Consider the following 20728-nt stretch of genomic DNA (forward strand, 5'->3'; position numbering starts at 1 on the left):
TCGCCTTCACCCACCAAGGCTGCCTTTAGGATGTCCCTTAAAACCTTTCTGCCTTATCACCGAGCCCTGGGATTATGTGCACTGAAGTCTAAATGTCAGCAAAGCCAAGTCAAGGTGAAAACCAGCCATCAGGAACCACCTGCACCCAGGGCTGAGATGAAAGCAGGAAATTCAGGTACATCTCTGCATCTGCATTTGCACCACAGCCCTGCTGGGGGAAGAATTTCCCTACAACCTACCTGAGGAACTAAGGTGCAACCCAGAGGACAGACAGCAGAGCAGTGATGTGGGACAAACCAAACGATGGCATTCCACTAGGTTTCCCACTCAGCTTGTTTGATCGGAAGCCGGGGCCCGGCGGACAGTGTTTGGGGGGACAGAGACTGGGAAACAAAGTCTATTACTTCTTCCATCAGGGACAAAGGTCCATGCAACTGGGCATTTCCACTACTCTGCACTGGATTGGGGAGAGGGGGACCCTAGCCCTCATGGGGTCAAGGAACTTCATATGCAGTCCACTGAGCAACTAAGAAAACAGCTGGCAAGGGGCGAAGGGGGGTGACGAAGAAACTTCTCCAAAGTCCCTAAAGAGGATGACGGGGCCCATAGCCATAGTCTAACCCAGGGGCATCCATCATGTTTTACGAAGAGCTGTCTACTCTCTCCTCAGCAGGGGCTTTGCTGAAGAGCAAACCAGCCATTTGTACTTCCATGCTGAACCTTTTTCGGTAATTTCCCTGTAAGTGATGAATTACTGAGGTGAAGGAGCAAGAGCTTCCTTTGGGGGCACTCACCATGAAACCCCAGGAAGTACTTCCATTCCTTTTTCTCCACACAACTACCTTGCATTGTTGAAGTTTTTTTTTTTTTTTGACACACCCATTTGACACTCAGGGGTTACTACTGGCTATGCGCTCAGAATTTGCTCTTGGAGGGGCCAGAGAGATAGCATGGAGGTAAGGCGTTTGCCTTGCATACAGAAGGTCGGTGGTTCAAATCCGGGCATCCCATATGGTCCCCTAGGAGCTATTTCTGAGCATAGAGCCAGGAGGAAACCATGAGCGCTGACGTGTGTGACCCAAATACCAAAAATCAAAAAAAAGAAATTGTTCCTGGCTTGGGGGGGACCATATGGGACACTGGGATCCAGATCAAAATGCAGTCTGTCCTAGGCTAGTACTTGCAAGGCAGATGCCATACCTCTAGTGCCACTGCTCAGGCCCTGCATTAATGAGAATTTAAGATAGAACCTCGAAACATGCCAGCTGTTGGGAGCCAGCACCCCGGTGGCCTCTGCTTACTTATCCTATCCCCAGACCCCTCAGCCACACCAATGCCTAGTTGCTCTATTTGCCCCTGAAATGGGTACAAAGGAAGGAGGAAGCAAGCCTGCACCTTGCTCCCCAACTATGGGTGTTCATTCACACCCAGTACCCAAATATGAATGTGCTGGCCAGAGGGAGTGCACCCAAATATGAATGTGTTGGCCAGAGAGGAATCACACTCTTTGGCTGGGAAAATCTTCTGGGCCCAAATTAAGTCGCAGAGACTGGCTTACTCTGCCTGGCTCTGCTCTGCCCTGCCCGGCCCAGGCCCACTCAGCCGTGACAGGGAAGCAAAGTCACATCCCAGCAGGTGGGCACTGAAAGGCACAAGTCGGCTTAGTGCTCAGCCTGCCAGCCATATAGAGAGGGTCATCTGTTCTATGGGCATGTTCACACATCAGGGGTACAACACGGGTTTCCTGGAAGGGGCGAGACTTCGCCCAGGGTTGTGGAGTGCATGCAGAGGGCCCCAATTCCAACTGTTTTGTAGTTTTACCGAGAAGCTGAACTTCTGGTTTGAGGGGCCCTTTTCAGTCTCAGACGCATCCGCTGAACTCAGAAGCTCTGGAATGGGGTACATAGGGGAGGCTGGCAGAGAGAGGGGCACTGCCAGTCTGAAACACCAGCCACATCACAGAGCCAAGGACACGCAGACAGTCGGAGTTAAAAACATGTAGTCTTTAATTCTTTCTGTACATTGTACTGACAGTAAATGAGAACCAAGACTCAACACTAAAGGACTCTCGTGACAATCAAATCACACATTTACACATTTCTCTTTGTCACAATGGTAAGAAATCAACTCAGGAAAATGGGACAGATAGTGTCACAAAAGCAAAACAACTGATAAAAAAATTAATCCTAGAAAGTTGAGCACCGCCATCCAGAGCCTTCACATCCTTCTCTTCTGTGTGCTTATGTACAACACTGCAAAGGAAGAACATACTCAGGAGCACTGCAAATTCAAGAGAAACCCCCACGCTACCCAGTATTGCCAGAAATCGGCACTCGAATGAACTAGAGGAGTGTGGACATGGGAATCACAAGCACAGGACTGTGCTCTCTGAGCAGTCCACTCACATGGCTGCAAGTTGTGGTCAAGAGACAGAATGACGGGAGCCGGGCGGTGACGCTAGAGGTAAGGTGCCTGCTTTGCCTGTGCTGGCCTTGGACGGACCACGGTTGGATCCCCCGGTGTCCCATATGGTCCCCCAAGCTAGGAGCAACTTCTGAGTGCATAGCCAGGAGTAACCCCTGAGCGTTACTGGGTGTGGCCCAAAAACCAAAAAAAAAAAAAAAATAGAGAGACAGAATGACATATGAAGACCCTGGACCTGGAAAATGGCTCGTGACCATAGCTAATACTTGGGATGCTTGTCGTAAACTCTAGTCAATCAAACAGACTAGGTTTCAGATTCAGAAGAAAAAAGACATTATCACCAAATTAAAACCTGAACTTGCGGGGCCAGAGTGATGCCTGGTAGAGTAGGCAGGGGGCTTGCTTCGTGTACAGCTCACCTGAGTTTGATGCCCAGGTCAGCACCAAGAGTGATCCCTTAGTGCAGAGCCAGAAGTAAGCCCTCAGCACCACCAGGTATGACCAAAAAAACCCACAACGAAGCCCTAGTTTACAGAGCACTGAGGTCACTCCCAGCTCAGTGCTCAGGATCACTAGGAGGAGTTTCAGGGAACCCAGAGGTGCAGGGAATAGAATGCAGGGCTCCTACATGCAGAGCACACACTTCAGTTTGCTGAGTCATGTTCTCCACCCTCTCATCACCTTACTTTTAACTGTGACAGCATAACTGAGAGCATAACATTTTTTAATTAGACCAATATCCTTATTCTCAATTTAAGTTTCAACTGTTGTTATCAAGTATTGCGCCACTGACTGCCCAAATTGAACCTTAAAGAACAGGCAGTTCAGAAGAATCAGATTAAATCTGGTGACTTGCTAAATTCTTCCCCCATGCTAGAGCAAGCTGCTCATTCACCACACAGAACCTGCAGCCATGCAGAGTACAACCCTCAGTAAAAGCAGGACTCAGGAGTCCGAAGCGATTCTATACAGCCAAAGATGTTCTGCCCATGGGAAGGACTGACTGATGGGTGAACAGACACTGTGGGCTGTGTGGAAAGAAGATAGACCATCTGTGCCAGTACCCCAGCTACCCTGGGGTGAACTCAGCCGAAGTGGTCAGCTGAGGGATACAAGGTCTTCTAGCAACATTCAACTCTGACTTTACTGACAAAAGAAGTAAATAGAAATGAAGTCAATCCAGCCATATACCTGGAGTAAAAAATTATGTCAGGCGCAGTACAGCAGGGGTGGGTGTTTGTCTTGCAAGTGGTGGACCCAGATTCAGTCCCCAGTATCCTATATGATTTCCCCAATCACTGCCAGGAATGATCCCGAGTAGAGCCAGGAATGACCCTGAGCATCACTGCGTCTGACCTCCAAACAAAACAAAAACAAAACCAAAAAAAGCTGAGAAACTTTAGAACCTTATTTCTTTCTGTCCTTTTCTTTGCTTTTTGAAACCAGTTAAGGCTACACATTCAACTAAAAGCACAGGACAGCTTTAGAGTGAGAGCGTCAAATAGGCAACACTTGTTGCCAAAGGCGATGGCCAGACTGCACAGCCCCAGGAGCACTGACCCTCCTGGGCAGTGTATCGCTGGGAGCAGAACCAGCCACACTTCAGAGAACTGTGTTGGACTGGCTGCCTAGTGCCTCTCAGTTCCTATAGGAGCTGGTTCTAAACTTGATGATGTCATAATGAGCTGGCCACACCTATGAGTCTAGAAGTAAACTCAGCAATCCATGCGTGAAGAGAGCATGTGACGTCAGGGATCAAGATTGGGACCCGCAATCAACCACATGCAAGGCAAATGCCTCATCTCAATGATCAAGTATCTATCTCTCAGGCCCCAGTAAACTTTATCACCAACAACAAAGGCCGCCCTGGACATGGCCCAGGGAGCTGCAAGGAGCATTACCATTGTTCCCTCGGATGAAGGCATCCCCGTACTTGTTCTTGAGCTGGCCGTTCACATACTCTTCTGTCTGCTCCAGGGCAATGTTCATGTAGCCATCCAGGCAAGCCAGGACCCCTGGGGAGAGATTTCATCAAAGGGAAGAAAAACAAGGCAAATAACAGTAGAAAAATTATAGGGCAGACCATAGAACTGACAATCTCTTTATTCATTCATTAGCTCTTACATGCTTAATAGTAATAATAAAAATCCACCATCATTGATGCTTAAAATAGACCAAAGCACATGCACACAAAAATACATGCACTCTCTCACACCCATATGCATTTTCCTCTCCTCCTTCCCTCCCTCCCTCCCTCCCTCCCTCTCCCTCTCTCTCCCTCTCCCTCTTTCTCTCTTTCTCTCTCTTTCACACACACACACACACACACACACACACACACACACACACACACACACAATGTCTTTCCCTGATGTAGGTCTGGATGGGGTTTCTTTCCCAGATGCTGGTCTGAAGAAGCATCTGGCATGAGAATAGCCAAACACCCATGGCGAGCAGGAAAAGCAAAGGTGTATGAACAACAGCCTAATCTCAATCTCCTCATATGATGCAGCTTTAAGAATATTCAGAAGACAGGATCATCCTCTGACACAAGCCTAGGGAATACCACTAGCCAACCCTCGGTGCAATGCAGGCCCAGCAGATTTTCTTCCTGAGTCCACAACATGGCCCATGGCAGAGGATGGGCTGGGGTGGAGAGGAGTCTCCACAGTCTGTTAGAACGGCAGAGGGGACAGACAGCAGGTGCCCCGAAAGCACATCTGAAGCTGTGACTCAAGGCGCTGAGCAGCTTGAGAACACAGAGTGACATATTGCATTGTAACACGTCCCTTTCTGTTTGGTCACACTTCGGATAGTTTCTCAGCCAAACTAATACTGAAAATGGCCCAAAACATTCGGAGGAGCTTTCAAGGAAACTGTTTCCATTCGGATAATCTGACCATGTCGAAATTGACTTTGGGGTCTTTTTCCCTCTCCCCAAAAGGGAAAAATACATAAACTTCTGGATCTCTTCAAGTGGCAAATTCTAGAAATAAAAATCCAAGTTGAAACAAGTTCAACCAACTTAAGTCAAGAGTTTAAGACTTCATTACTATGCCCTTCACTCTCTGCTTCTTCCCCCATTATCCCTGAAACAAAGGTTCTTTTCAAAACTACGAGTCTGTAATGAGCGCACGAGATGCTAACCCAATAAAATTGTTCTAGGAACTGTAAACTTTCAAAGAATCAGAACGGATGCGGAACACTTAATAACAATTACTTCCTAACCACAGAAAGTCAAATCTGTAACTTGTATTTGTCACTGCTCTAGTGTGAGACATTTAAACCACTGCTACAAATGATCAAGAAGCTTCTGGGACAAATCTATTTGAACATTAATCAAATACCTGTCAAACTGAAAGGTAGCCCTTGAATAAAAAGATGTATTCTGCAAGCAAAATTAAAAAAAAACAAAACCCAGACTTAAAGATAGAATGGTCATCTCCCATCTTGTCCATCTCCAAAAGGTGAACTTAACAAAATAAAAGTGAGGTCTTCCATTATGTACGTTTAGCTTCAAGAGCTTTGTAAGGTGCCTGTTAAGGTGGCTAGGAGGGGTGGGGATGACAAAATATAGGAGAGCACTGGATGGGAGCTCACACTGGTGATGGGATTAATGCTGAAATACTTTATGCTAAAACTCACCTATCAATAGCATTGCAAATCAAAAACTTAAATTAAAAAAATTTTCAAAAAGAAGTAGAGACCATGAACAGACACTCATAAAAAAAGAAAAAGAGAAAAAGCATCTGTCTATGCTCACAAGCAAAGAAAGAAGGGTGACAGAAGGAGCGACCAAGTGACTTCAATGTGGACTTAGGTGTAAACCCAGCCTCATTGCAGGGACAGGAAAGCATGAGCCTGGGTGCTCTGCTGGGCAGCATGAAGTTGCCATGGACTCCAGGGTCCGAGCCCAAGGAGATACTTCAACAGACTTGGATGAACACTTCAGGTACAGGTCAAAGGAACCAAGTTGTTGATTAAAAAGAAAACTGGTAAAAGCCTAAACTTACAAATTAGATGAACTGAATGAAAAAAACAACATTAGTGTCCAGAAACAATAGTAGCACGATGCTATCAAGTGATTTCATGATGTCTTTTTTTTTTTTTTGGATGATGAGAGTGGAGAAGGGAAAATATGGGGAAAGAGTCAGACCCAGGGTGCTCAGGGGACCACACTCAAGTGACCAGGAACTGAATCCAGGCATTCTGGGTATTAAGCATACACGTGGTGATTTAAGCTGTCCTGAGTGATCTTTGTCTATTTTCCTGTATGAAAAATTGGAGTTCGAATCTGAGTTGGCTGCATACAGGACAGTACCTTACCTGCTGTTCTATCTGTCTAGTTACTCTCACCCTCGCTGCCCCTCCCACCCCAAGATTTCATAACAAGGTTTCCTTTACTAGGAAGAAATATTCCAAAAGATCACAAAGGATTTATGTAAAGCTGAAAGAAAAACTTAAGTGACTAGTACTCACTGGACATGTCGCAAGCTCAATAAAAATTAATTTTGTAAGTGTGGGAAAGAATAAAGCTCAAAAAATTCCCATCATTCAGAAGAGACCAAGGAAAGACTATAAAAAAAAAAAAAAAGAGACCAAGACTATAAAACTAATGAATCAGCACCTGTGAAATACCCTAGATAATTAAACTTGGCTTACAATTGGAAGAGTAGGAATATCTTACTTTTAAAAATGGAATTTGATATGTTCTCTTCCATAAAGAAAATTTTAGTAGTATCAGCCTTTTAAAAATTGTGCTCTCAGTCCTGAGAACTAGTATAGGGGTTAAGACCCTTTCCTTTTGTGTGGCTGACCCTGGTTCGGACCCTGGCATTACACAGGGTCCCATGAACAAAGAAGTGAGTCCTGAGCACAGAGCCAGGAAGAAGCCCTAAACACTGCTAGGTGCGGCTTAAAAAAAATTCTTTTAAAAAAGAAACCTTGCAGTCCACGAAGAGAGAAAAGTATCTTTGAAGGTCCCGGAAGCTCAATGCATGAAAAGTACATAGTGTAAATTACTACTATCTGGAGTGTGGTAAGCGAATCTTGCCAGCCTGTCACTGTGCCCAGCAATAAGCTCTTGAAGGTGCAGGGCTTTGCCCTGAGGTGCTGGGAGCCCTGCTGGGATGAGGAGCCAGGATAAAATCCTCCATCACATTCCTTGACCCATCTCAGAATAGAGGAAAAATGAACCAGAAAACCCTCGTGTTCTTGGTCTTATACTAAGGAGGCTCAGAAAACATGCCCCAATCCACTGGCTTATCTGTGACACAGGTAAGAACGGAGCAGGTAATATTACCTCGATAATCCACTCCAGAATTTAACTTGACCACAACTGGTCGACCGATGATTTGCTTTAAGAAGTCACTGGGGGTTTGCTTCCGAAGACTCATCTTCCCAGTCCTGAGCAGAAGTCTGTCAAGGAGTAAAAAAGGGACAAATGAAGTTCACGGATCACCTGAGCACACCTGGAAGTCCTTTCGGCATTACCAAAGCCCAAGAACCCTTCTCCCTCCCGGCCTGTACAGTTCAAGGACAGAGGCAGAGACACATGCCAAGCTAAGGAGTGTGAACATGTTACGCTGGGTCACAACCCTAAAAGCACTCACAGAGGAGGTTCCACATGCCCATTACAGCCACTGACACAAACAAAAACTGAATGCTTCTTTATATTGAGCACTCCGCTGAGATGCTGCTGATCCATTTCATCTTTCTAGGAACCCTGGAAGGTTTGAACACCCCTATTTTGATGATGAAAATAAAGGAGCAGGAAGATGAACTAGTCTGTTCCCCAGAGTGACAGACCAAGTAGTGAAATGTCAATCAGCCACGTTTTCAGCTGTGCTGTACAGGTTCAGGTGCATCGTCGACATCGGTAGGTCGCTCTGAAAAGAGCCATCGCATATAACCAAGTGGTACAGCGAGTGTTGGATGGGTGGCACTTCCAAGCACTGAACCAGGCTCACAGGTCTCTTCAAAGGCCAGTCCTCATGAAGCAGGTATTGTTTCCATTATCATTTTAGAAAGGAAGAGATGGACACAGAGCAAATCAAGCATCAGGTCACCGGGCACGATGTGCTCCAAATCAGCTCCCCAGTCTCTGGAGTGCTGTCCTGCCACCCATGATCCTACTTTATTGGAGCTTTATTTATGTATATATGTATTTACCAAAGCCCAAGAACCCTTCTCCCTCCCAGCCTGTACAGTTCAAGGACAGAGGCAGAGACACATGCCAAGCTAAGGAGTGTGAACGTGTTACACTGTGTCACAATCCTAAAAGCACTCACATTATTGAGCAGCATTTGGAGACCCAGAGCACTGCCTTGATAGTCTGAAGGCCAGAGCTGTGAAGGTTTGGCAGGGTTGAGGGCCACAAATGCAGAGCCCAGATGCACAGAAGGGGACGAAGTGGCAAGGACTAAATTCAGGGGCTCCAACACCCCAGCACACAGCCCACACTTTGCACTAGCTCCCTGGCCACATCTCTACGCTATTAAAATGACAGCAGATGAGGGCCATCTATATTTAAGAGAGGAAAAAACCCTCAAACTTTTAAGTAAAATAGTCTGAAAACAGGCTTGTAGATGGGTTGGAGCAGTGGCACAAGCAGTAGGGTGTTTGCTTTGCACATGCTGACCTAGGACAGACCACGTTTCTATCCTCCAGCATCTCATATGGTCCCCCAAGCCAGGAGCGAATTCTGAATGCATAGCCAGGAGTAACCCCCTGAGCGTCACTGGGTGTGGCCCACCACCCCAAAAAAATTAACTTGTAGGATGCTTGCCTTACACATGGCTGGCCTGGGTTCAATCCCCTGATCTCTCACAGGAGTAATTTCTGAGTATCACCAGGTATAGCTCCAACACCAAATAAATAACATTTTTTAGCGATATAGTTGCAACATATAGTTGAAGTTACAACTAATATCCAGACAACCACTGTTCACTTATTCAGGCTCAGGCTATGCAACAAGTTTATATTCCTGCTGTTTTGAACAAACATAACAAAACATGTAACAAACACAGGACTTCAGTAAACCCAAACACATAACACATAACCATCCACCTGCAGATGTGATGCTGTTAATCCCCAACCAAAAGCTCCTCTGGAAACGCCATTCATGATCTTAGGACCATTTCCTCTCAGAGGCTAAATCTCATTACACCAGCTTCCTCCTGAACGAAACAAACTCAGCCATTTCTGTTTAAAAACAAAACAAGCCTTGCCACTACCATGAAGCACAGGAATGAGACAATCTAGTTGCCAAGGATCTTCTGGCTACCTTGTTCAGAGTTGATGACAGAAAACCACATCAGCCTATAACAGACAGTATAAGTCACTATTTTCTATACTACAGATATGAGCAGATCTGCAAATTTGGTTTATCAGTTATTTCAAAGATAGTAACTTCTCCTCACCTTAATAAAAACACATAGATCAGGTCATCTTTTGTGCTCATCCAAGAGAACACATCTGCCACCCTGCCACTCCACCACCACCTGCTTTCTCTCAAAACCCCTCCCCTCCCCAAGAGGCAGTCAACAATCCACTATCCAAGCAGTACTGGTCTAGGTTCTCATAAAACCAGAGCCTTGGTGGACAAGGGAAAACGATCTCCATGAAATCTTTAAAACACAGAGGGGCCAGAGCAATGGCGCAGTGGTAGGGCTTTTGCCTTGCACGAAGCTGACCCAGCACGAACCTTGGCTCAATCCCTGGTGTCCTGTATGGTCCTCTAAGCCAGGAGCAATTTCTGAGCGCATACCCAGGAGTAACCCCTGAACGACATCGGGTGTGGGGCCCCCCCAAAAAACCCCACATATGTATTGAGATAGATACCCTGTAGTTGCCTAGGCTGGGTACCCATAGTTCTGCAAGTGACCATAGGCTGAAAGAACAGGAAGGAAGCTTGCACTGCTATGGGAAACTTGAACCCAAAGGCACTGGCCGAATGCATGTCCTGACACAGGGTTATGAGGGCTGCTGGAGTTTGGATAGCCCTGGCTGGGAGGCAGGTGGGGCTCAAGGTGCCGGGTCTGGGCCTGGAGATCTGGATGACCTATATACAATCACCAGGAAAGTCTGACTCAGAAGCTTTCGAGCAGGCCCAGGAGACTCTGAACAGTCTAGTCTGAAAGGATGAACATATGGGGCCATCTCCTTAGCTCTGGCTCAGCAAGAAGCACTTTTCCATGCAGAGGGCCCAATCTGTCTCACTTACAGGGAACAGGGATTGAAATTCTCACCTATGCAGAGTCTGTATCCTGACTCCTACAAAATAGTCTATTCTACCTCAAAAGCTGCATGGAAAGGCAAGTCGAAGACCATGTTGTTCTGGTTTGTTCTTGAAACAGTGACAAGTCTGCTGAATGTGGGGGGAAAACAGGCCTTCCGAGTACTCTTGACGCGGCTGGCTGCCTCGGCATGGGTCCCGCCACTCTCAGAGAGCACATCTTCCACATTCATCTTCATTAGGCTGCCCTGGTCCTCCCCGTTACTTAATGACTGGCCCATAAATCCGTTCTCGAGGAGCAAATTGGTCTCGACACCACAATTTTTCCCATCACTTGGTCACGCAATTTGAAGTTTTCATCATTTAAATTGGATAAAGCAGAAGGAATCACTTTCACCATTTAGGACACAAGAGAACAGTTCGCTGGATCAGAAACAAATGGGACAAAAGGCTTTTTTCCTGAGGTCACCTTGACGAATGCCCCTTCCAAAGTACAATCATCCCATTCCCCCCCCCACACACACACACACTGTCTACAGGACCATCCCCAACATCCAGTCTTCCCCTTCCCCTGACTCCTACTCAGATTAGCCTGAAGTGATCAATTTCAAAAATGGCAACAAGGTGGCCGTCCACTTGCGATCCTGCAGCTAAGCAAAGGGTATGAGGACACCTGGCAGGTGCTGTGGGGACTTTTTGGACAGAACGAGAAGCACTCTGCACCCCACTCAGCTACAAGGTCATGAGCTCGAGAGGCGAGTGACATGGTGACCCTGGGGCAAGGTGAGCAGGACTCGTGTCCCCACAGCATCCTGAGGGGCAGGAGATGCCATGGTCTCCATGTTGGGGTGGAGGGTGGTGGAGAGAATGAGGGTGGAGGGAGAACCCTGGCACACCAATTCCTGGGAAGACCATGTAGGTATGACACACACGTCCCTGCTTCTTGCCTTTCACCTGCTATCAGGCCGCACGTGCAAAGCCATTCTCTGGAGGAAGAGTGATGAGACACCACCCCCCCAAATCTGCCTTCATTGAGGGAACAGAAAGCAACTCTGGGATCACTCTGGTGTGCCCTTGGAGGGGACAATCTGGGGCACGCTGGCTTCAGGTGACAATGAAAAAAAAAACAAAAAGTGCTGGATCTGGGTAGGTTGTTGATCTGGATTTCAAACCCAGCACTGCCAGGGGTGGCCCCCAGGCCAAAAACAATTAAAGAGAAAATATTCACTTGGACATTTCTCAGAATTGAGTCCCTCGGATAATTAAAACGAGTTATTTGATATTCTAGAAAGATCGAATCATTCATGTGATCTCCTTTCAGACATTTTAAGAGACTATCACCTATACCAGCAGGTTCTTCTTCTGCAGAAATAGGGGGTTATGCCACTGATGAGCCTAACTGATGGGCCATTATTCTCTCACTTTCAGGGTAGGTCTCCCTCACATCCTCACAAAATCCTCCACCAAGGGAAAAAACCCAGGCAAGGAGTGGGGGGATTGCCCTTGACCCCAGAACTTCAGGAAAAGGACAAAGAAGAAAAGAAACCAAGGTGTAGGAAGATGAGAAAGGGAAATAATGGAGGAACAGGAGTCTGAGCATTGGTTATATTGGGGATGTGGAAGAGGGGTACAAAGCACACACCCAAGAACAATGAAAACGTGAGATCTAAGCTGTAACCTTTGAATTGTGCCCACCACGGTTGCAGGCCAAGGGCAGTAGGGAACATACATAGGAGCACTAGTGATGAGAGTTGGCACTGGTGGTGAAATATTACATGCCTAAAACCCAACTATCAATAACTTTGTAAACCACGGCTCTTTAACTAAATTAAAAAAGAAAATTTAAAAGCAAAGACAGGTCCCCCAAAGCCTGCCAGGAGTAACTCCTGAGCACCGCTGGGGGTGGCCCTCAAACAAACAAACAAAAAGCAAGGACAGGAGAGATGGTGGTTCATGTAGGTAAGGCCTAGGGCGACCCTAGGTTTGATCATCAGAGGAGTCACTCCTGAGCACTGAGCCAGGGTCTGGCCTTGAGCCTTGCAGGAGGTTGTCCGGAAGCCCTTTCCAGTGAAAATAAAATAACCATGCCTGTGCAACTGCCCGGCACCAACAGCAAAAACAAAAGACACCCCCCACCCCAAAGGCCAAAGCAATGATTGTCTTCCCAGCGGCTCCTGTAGGAAATACTTGCCAGAGACCAAACCCTCGGAGAGACAATTCTTGGAGGACAACTCCTTTTGGGGGAAGACCTAAGGTTGCATTTTGCAAACCTTGCAAGGAGCCATAGGGGTGCTGGAGGGGCATCTCCTCTAGCAATGCCACGTCTCTGAATCCAATGCAAGCCAATAACCTGAAAATAGTTTGAAGGAAAAAAAAAAAACATCTGGAAAGTCTTCTCTAAGACAAAGCAGCCGGGTGTAGTCAGGAAAGGGTAGAGGCAAACGTTTAAGGGGACCGACGGGAGAAGAGAAGATGCGCTGCCGGGAATGACAGGTCGGTAGTTTAGGAGCCGCCCGGGCCGTGGGCATCCTCAGCCGGGGGCCACTCGCAGGCGGGTTTGAGCACGCGCCAGGGGCGCAGACGCGCGGGCTGGGTCCGGGGATGCACCTTAGCCAGGACCCCGCGGCGTCCCGGGCCCAAATCGCGCTTTCCCGCCAAAGCACGTCGGTCCCGCGCCGCCCGGCCCGGCCCGGCCTCTCCGCACGCTAGGTAGCTGCAGCCGCGCCCCCGCAGGCGCCGTTGGCGGGTCCCCCCGCTCCACGTGTTCCCCGGTCCGGGTTCCCTCGGAGCAACGAGCCGACCCCGCGCATCGTCACGCCCCCTCCCGCAGCGCCTCGCGCGGCCCCCCACACGGCCCGGCTCACCCCGTGACCGGCGCCCCGGACGCCCGGCACTCGAGGAGAACTCCGACCTCCTCCTTCGCCGCCGCCGCCGCCGCCGCCAACAATTGGGCGGAAGCGAAAGCAAAAGCGCGGAGGGGGCGGGACCTTGCGCTTCTCCTCCAATCGCTGCTTTGCGGGCTACGGCAGCCCGACGGGGCCTAAAATGTCGCAATCGCCTGGAAGCGCAAAAGAGGCTCTGAAGTTGGATTCGAGCAGAAAGCGCGGGGAGCTCTCAGTCTAGCAGGAAGTCAGTTACGGTAATTATGGCAGGAAGTCAGTTACCGTAATTATACACACGCGCGCATACACACACAATATTCTGATACTCTTTTAGGCAGACAGGTAAGAAATAGATCGAAGTCAGAGGACCTTGGAATTTACTGCTAAAGTCCTGATGTAGAAAGCCCCCCAAAATGTCCTTGAGTAATTTCAGGCGCATAGATAAATAAAGCAAGCTACCGCCAAGTCTTAAGCGCACCTTTGAATTTGATTAAACGATTTGCGAAGACGAAGTCGTTATTACCAGGAGGCCGTTGCCATGGGAACATTAAGAGACACAAAAAGAATTGAAAAATCACTAAAGTAACGACGGATTAAAATGACATAAATTGCCTTACATTAAAAACTCGTTCTAATTCGAAGTGGTGTACAGGCATTATTCTAAGCGCTGCTATGGGAACTTAATTTGGAAGTTTGCATGAATTCTCAATATTCTGACTGTTAATGGAAAGGGAGAAGAAGAAAGTTTATTTGTGTTTGGTTCCTGCACACATACTATGAAAGTTTATTTTGCATAAAAATGGCATTACAGATCTGTTGGAAAGACTGTGAAACTACAGTCTTAACATTGTGTTATAATAAGTTGTATTTATTTATTTTTGTTTGGGGTTGTTTTGTTTTTTTGTTTTGTTTTGTTTTAGTTTTTGGCCACACCCATTGATGTTCAGGGGTTATTCCTGGCTATGTGCTCAGAAATCGCTCCTGGCTTGGGAGACCATATGAGACACTGGAGGATCGAACCACGAGGTGCTTGCAAGGCAGATGCCTTACAGCTTGCACCACTGCACTGGCCCCTGTATTAATTAAAATAAAATGTAATGTTTATTTAAAAATATGTCAAATAAAGCATCATTCAAATGAAAAAGTTAACTGTCCTAAAAGCCTTCTTCATAGGAACCATCAAATTATATACTGCCTTTTTCACTTCATTTCCATGATCAAAAAAGCATGTTTGAGGACTATACATACAGTACAGCAGGTAGGGTGCTTGCTTTGCACAGGACCAAAGAGGACTCAATCCTCAGCACCACATAGCATATCCCAAACCCACATAGGGTCTCCTGATCCCCATCAGAAGTGATCCCTGAGTGCAGGAGTAAGTCCTGAACACTGTTGAGTGTGGCCAACAAAACAAAACAAAACCAATAAAAAATCATAAACAACAAAAGACTTTGGCTTCTCAGCTTCTTTCTTTTCCCTAAAGAGCCTGATGAACCTTTAGGACTGGCGTGGTGTGCAGGGGGCAAGAAGGAATTTTAAAAGCATAGTTCACAGGCAAGGCAATTGCCTTTTTTTCCTAGAGGGAAGAGTTTGTGAGGGCCCACTAGACAAATGCGGTGGGCACTATGAATTTCTTCATGAGCCAACAGGCTTATCAAAACTTGATTGTGCCCAGAACTGCCAAGGCAGCTTGAAATGGACTTTTTCCAACTCACAAAGCAACTGACCCTATTTCACAGGCCCTTTTAAAAGCCTCTTTTGTTATAGAAAGAAAACATATGCAAGCCTTTTCCTGAAGAGCTTAGCTGTTCAACAAGCACTGGTTTTCAAAACCCTGAACATAAACGTCAACTTAAGAAAACTAAAAGTTATAAAAAAATTTTGTTTACAAGATTTTGCTTTGTTTATGTAGTTTAGCTGTGAAAATTGATCTATCTGTATTGAAATATTAGGAACTCCTATCCACTGTTTGTGGGTGGGGTGTGCATGATGTGCATCCCCTTTATACTCTCACACCGAGTATTTTCCCACACATATACACCTAGCATCCTGTCTTCTGTACTTTCTCATCTCTTTCCTAACTAATCCTAGGCAACCAGCCACTGATCTTTTTCACTATCCCCACTGTTTTTGTCTTTGCCAGAATGTCATACAGTTGGAATCATTATAGGTAGGATTGATTTCTTCCACTTAAGATGCCTCTGGGACTTTTCTGAACTTCCCAACATGTTTATTTTTAGCAGAGAATAATACTCTTTTCTGGTCGAACCAGTTCTCAGCCACTGGACTCCTGAAAGACATCTTGGTTGCTTCCAAGCTACAAACGAAGCTGCTATCAACACCTACCTGTGTGGGTGCTTTTGTGTGGACAAAGCTTTTGACTCACTTGACTAAGTATTAAGGCGTACAATGACTAACTTATAAGAACGTGCTCCCTCTTAAAAAGACTGTCTTCCAAAAATAATTGCTGAGTTTGCATACCTGCCAGCGATGTTGGGGAGTTCCCAGTGATCTCTATTATTGGGAGTTTCCAGTGTTGGGAATGTTGACCCTTCTCAGAGGTATGATTGAGGCAGACTAGTAGGGAGATAAGGACCCCTGACTTTCATTATTTCAGGAAGCCTCAAAAACTGTGTTTGGGAGTTCCTAATCTCCAAACCCCCTCCCCCCCCCCCCCCCCCCCCGGGCCCAGGTAGAGGGGATGAGCCGCCCACCAGCAGACACACTGGTCTGCTTCCCTTTTCTCTAGACAACCCACTCACCATAGACTCTGGTTACCTCACTGCCTTCTCCTGAAATTCCTCTATATTAGAGATAAGGAATTTCGGATGAGAGTGGAAGTAGGAGCTGGCTTTTCTTTTCCTGGAGAAGAGAGTAACTTCACTGCAGCTCCCAGAAAAGTTGGGTGTCAGAACCCTCTCTTACTACAAAACTCAGGAACCTCAGGCTCCATGCATGGTTGCCTTAAGGCAGTTCGTAGGCCCCTGGTGCAGGCAGCTGCTCTTGCAGTTCTGCCTTCCTGCTCTACCCAGACTTCCCCCACAAGCTTTCAGTGCGTCAACTAGGAGCCAAGTAGAATTCTCTGTTATAGATGCCCCCTGCTGCTCCGGGACTCCCCAGACACCCTACTAGCAACTACATGGAGCATCATTTACTGGGCTTATTTGCTATCTCTGTGTCTACTTTTATTTATATTGTCCATTTTAAGATCAGTTGTTTTATTTTTATTGTTCAGTTTTTAAAGCTCTTTGTATATGTTGGACAATAGCCATTATGGAGATAAGTCTTTTACATTTTTTCTTTATTTTCCCTACCAATTTGTGGATTGTCTTCTTTTGAAGGAGTTTCCCCCCCCACACACACACACACTCAGTGATGCTAAAGGCTTACTGTTGGCTCTACACTCTGGTACCAATCTTGTGGGGCCCAGGAGACTATATGGGGTGCTTGAAATTGACTCTATGTCAGCCATATCTATTTAAGCACCTTATCCTCTATACATACTATGGCTCCAGCTCCTCTTTTTCTCCTCTCCTCTCCTCACCTTTCCTCACCTCTCCTTGGCCCTCCTTGGCTCTTCTCCCCTCCCTCCTCTCACCTCACCTCATTTTGCTTCTCCTCCCCTCTCCTTTCATCTCTTTTCCTTCTTTTTTTTTTTTTGTCTTTTCTTTTTTTTCCCCTTTCCTTTCCTTTCTACTGTTTACTTTTGTTCGAGGTCCATACCTAGTGATGCTCAGGACTTACTACTGACTTTACATTTAGGAATCACTCCTAGAGAATTTGGGGACCAAATATGGTGTCAGAAATCAACCTCTTACGTTGATTACATGCAAGGCAAGCACCTTTCCAGCTGTTGTATTTTTCTCAATACAGGCAAATATTGGTACAAACATTTAAAACCAGTTCTTGCCATTTCATAATTTGATCCAAACATCAGCAGTTTCTTGTGTTCCAACTTTACCTTGAAAAACATTCTTCTCTTCAGTGTTATGTGTCCATAAGAGAAGGTGTCTTGTCTATCTTTTTGTTTTGTTTTGTTTTGTTTTGTTTTGGGACCACACCCAGCAGCGCTCAGGGGTTACTCTTGGCTATCTGCTCAGAAATAGCTCCTGGCAGGCCTGGGGGAACTATATGGGACACGAGATTCGAAAAACCACCTTAGGTCTTGGGTCAGCTGCTTGCATGGCAAAGGCTGCTGTGCTATCTCTCTGGCCCCATTGTCTATCTTATTTTATAAAGCACCTAACTTCCCCATGGATATGTGGGTGGTTGTATAATGTTATATGATGATGACAGGAACAAGGGAAATGCATTGGCTAGTAGCCTGCAAAGCCAATCTTACTACCTAAATATGCCTATGTATTTAGAAATACTGAGTGGTCTTGCTTCAATACACTAACACCAGATAATAAAAACCTTACTGTACTATATCCTACTTTAGAATATTTATACCAAGATCATCTATATTTGACCATAGGACATGAAACTTATTTATTGTTTGTTTATAGAACTCTTATGGATCATACCAGCAGTGCTCAGGGCTCAGGAGTAATCCCTAGAGGTGCTCAGAAGACCATATGTGGGGCTGAAGATCCAAATGAGTTTCATTGCATGCTGAGCAAATGCCTTTTTCCTGTTCTAGCTCTCTAGCACCAATTTTTTTAAGTTGTTGAATCTCTTTTGTGAATGAATCTATGAAAACTTATTGAGGAATGGAAGCTATCTTCCTCAGGAACAGCAGTAGAATTCTGACTTTGAACAAAAGACAGGATTCTGTCCACATCATGGGCATTAGATATGAGACTTTATTGTTCATCTGCTTTGTGAAACTTGAATTTCAAGGAAGATGGGCTTGGGGTATGAACACTTCTAAGGAGACAGACACCTCCAGATGCTGCTTTCTGCTCCCTATGAACTCTAGAAAACCCCTCCCTGCTGTGAAACTTGGGAAAATCAGCGTGACGCTATTCTGGTGTTCTCATCAAGATGAACTTGAAAGGTGAATGTTAGAAGCTGCAGAAATTATTTATAATTTGGCCATAAAAGTTTATGTTGAATACTCCAGATTTCCTACATCTGCTCTGGTGCTGGCCCTGAGATATAAAACAATGGAAGTTGTCTTTACATTTGGCCTTAGACAAAAGGTTATAAATTAGAATGATGGCATTCATCCTCTTTCTCAGCTCGTGAAATTTCCATATTAACATCTTCACCTCCAATATAAATGGTTACCCAGCTACAAAGAAAAGGCTTGTGTCAGCTTTGATGAATTATAGTTTCTGTGGAAATCGGCAGTGTAAGGGCCTGGTACATCTCTTGCTGGCTAGTGTGACTACTTTAATGAAGTTCATTTTACCCCAGCGAAGCTAATTAAGACTGTGTGTGTAATTCAAGTCAATGAAATACAGAATGGGATACTTGAGGAATAGCAGAAATCTCCCCCAAATATGTCCAAAATAGATGGTGATTTTAATTCATAAAGATATATTTCTAAGGCCAGAGAGATAGTGCAGGTGTTAAAGCATTTTCCTGATGCCATATATTATCCCCCAACACCAACAGGAGTGGCCCCTCAGCACAGAGCCAATTGTAAGGTCTAGCATAACTAGGAGGCATGGCCCAAAATGCTCCAAAAATGTATTTCTATTATCTTTGATATGTGATACACAGCAAGGTAGCAACAAAGATCCAAAGGCAACACAGCAGAACTAATTCACACAATCAAGAGTTTGTAAGGGGAAGGGTCAAAAGGGAGGGACAGGGGCTGGAGATATAGAATAGTTCTTAATTTGCACACAGTTGAGACTGGTTCAATTCTTGTTATCCCATATGGTCCCATGAGTCCACCAGGAGTGGTCCCTGAGCACAGAGCCAGGAGACTAATCCTGTGCACCACTATGTGGGGGCCAAATTAAAAATATAAATAAAATTAAAAAAAAAATAAAGGTATGAACATTGAGGTCCTTGGAGGAGGAAGTTGGGAACACTGGTGATGAGTGTGGTATTGGTGAAGGGACATAAACACTGGACATTGGTGATGTATTTAGTGTTGGAACATTGTACCTGAAACTCATCTGTGAACTGCCTTGTAAATCCTACTGCCTTAATAAAAATAATTTTAATGTGGTTCTAGTACTAGGAAAACATAGGAATTGAAGGTACATGTGACCTCTCATGTGCATGTCTCCTGCACCAGCACCAAGTGTAGCCCTGGAGATCCTGTGAAATGCTGAGATGACCCTGGTGTTCCTCAAACAGGGTCCAAGTAGCATTGCATCTTGGAATTCCTGGTCCAATAAGCTCAGTGTCACTGGCAATGACACCCCCAAGTTTCCAGTCATTGTTTGGAAACTCTTCCTCATGAAAACAACAAAAATGCACATCTGTATTCTATGAGAGATTTTTTTTCTGTTAGAACACCTGTTACCAAACTCATTTCAAATTAATTCAACTCTCAAGATGTTTCTTTCTACTGTGGCTTTAAACTGCTAATGTGAAAATTCTGATTTTTTTCAGTTACAAAGAAAAAAACTTGCAATCTGTTCTTATTATGACATATCATAACTAAGTTCATTTCAACATGTTAATGAATTGAACTGGTGTTTTATGCTTAGGTTGTCCCCCCAAAAATTGTTTACAGCAAAAAACATATGTCCTTGATTTTCCAGGGTATTTTATCAAATCCATATGTTTTTTTAAATGTAAAGATTTTTCTCACCAGCACTGTGGTGCTGTTGAAATGTAGCCTGTGTCATAGACTGGTTCACTAGTTCCAAGGGCTGGGGCATGTGACTTCATGCTAGGACTCTGGGTTTGCTATCCAGTCCTGTTAGTACTTCCTGAAGAGGCCTCTACACCAGAAGTTTGACCATGACAAATTGTCGTGGCTAAGTTCAAGAACAAGACCAGTACTTCAGGCTTTCATCACACAGGTTGCAACTATTGCAGAGCAAATGCTACTTGTCTGTCACTTTTAGCATTGAACTTTTCTTCAATTCTGAATTACTTATGTGGTTGAAAGTTATCCACATATTAATAAAAATCCTTTTAAACTCAATTTTGTTTTCCTTAAGCAGTGAAGACAATGAATTGTTCCTTCAAAATAGAAAGGAATATGACTTTTGTACTCTTGGGAGTGGGGTGCACACAAGACAGCCTGCATTTATTTATTCAAGTGTCCATTATT

The 20728-nt window shown here is 45.4% G+C and overlaps 1 protein-coding gene across 1 annotated transcript; it reads right to left on the minus strand.

Annotated features, from left to right (window-relative positions):
* Positions 1–1988: 1988 nt before the first annotated feature.
* Positions 1989–13587, minus strand: LSM6 (LSM6 homolog, U6 small nuclear RNA and mRNA degradation associated). Its single transcript, XM_049770178.1, has 4 exons — positions 13525–13587; positions 7727–7842; positions 4326–4439; positions 1989–2252 (listed from the first exon to the last, which is right to left on the minus strand). Exons 2-4 carry the CDS (start codon positions 7818–7820, stop codon positions 2218–2220), a joined length of 243 nt encoding a protein of 80 aa, XP_049626135.1. The 5' UTR covers positions 7821–7842; positions 13525–13587; the 3' UTR covers positions 1989–2217.
* Positions 13588–20728: the final 7141 nt, after the last annotated feature.

The sequence above is a fragment of the Suncus etruscus genome, chromosome 3 (assembly GCF_024139225.1).
Source record: "Suncus etruscus isolate mSunEtr1 chromosome 3, mSunEtr1.pri.cur, whole genome shotgun sequence".
NCBI classification, from domain to species: Eukaryota; Metazoa; Chordata; class Mammalia; order Eulipotyphla; family Soricidae; genus Suncus; species Suncus etruscus.

Coding starts and splice junctions, on each gene's coding strand:
- LSM6 (XM_049770178.1), bottom strand. CDS start 7,820: ATGAGTCTTCGGAAGCAAACCCCCAGTGACTTCTTAAAGCAAATCATC. Junction 4,440..7,726: donor TTCTGGAGTGGATTATCGAG/GTAATATTACCT, acceptor ATCTCTCCCCAG/GGGTCCTGGCTTGCCTGGAT. Junction 2,253..4,325: donor CTTCATCCGAGGGAACAATG/GTAATGCTCCTT, acceptor CTTCCTTTGCAG/TGTTGTACATAAGCACACAG.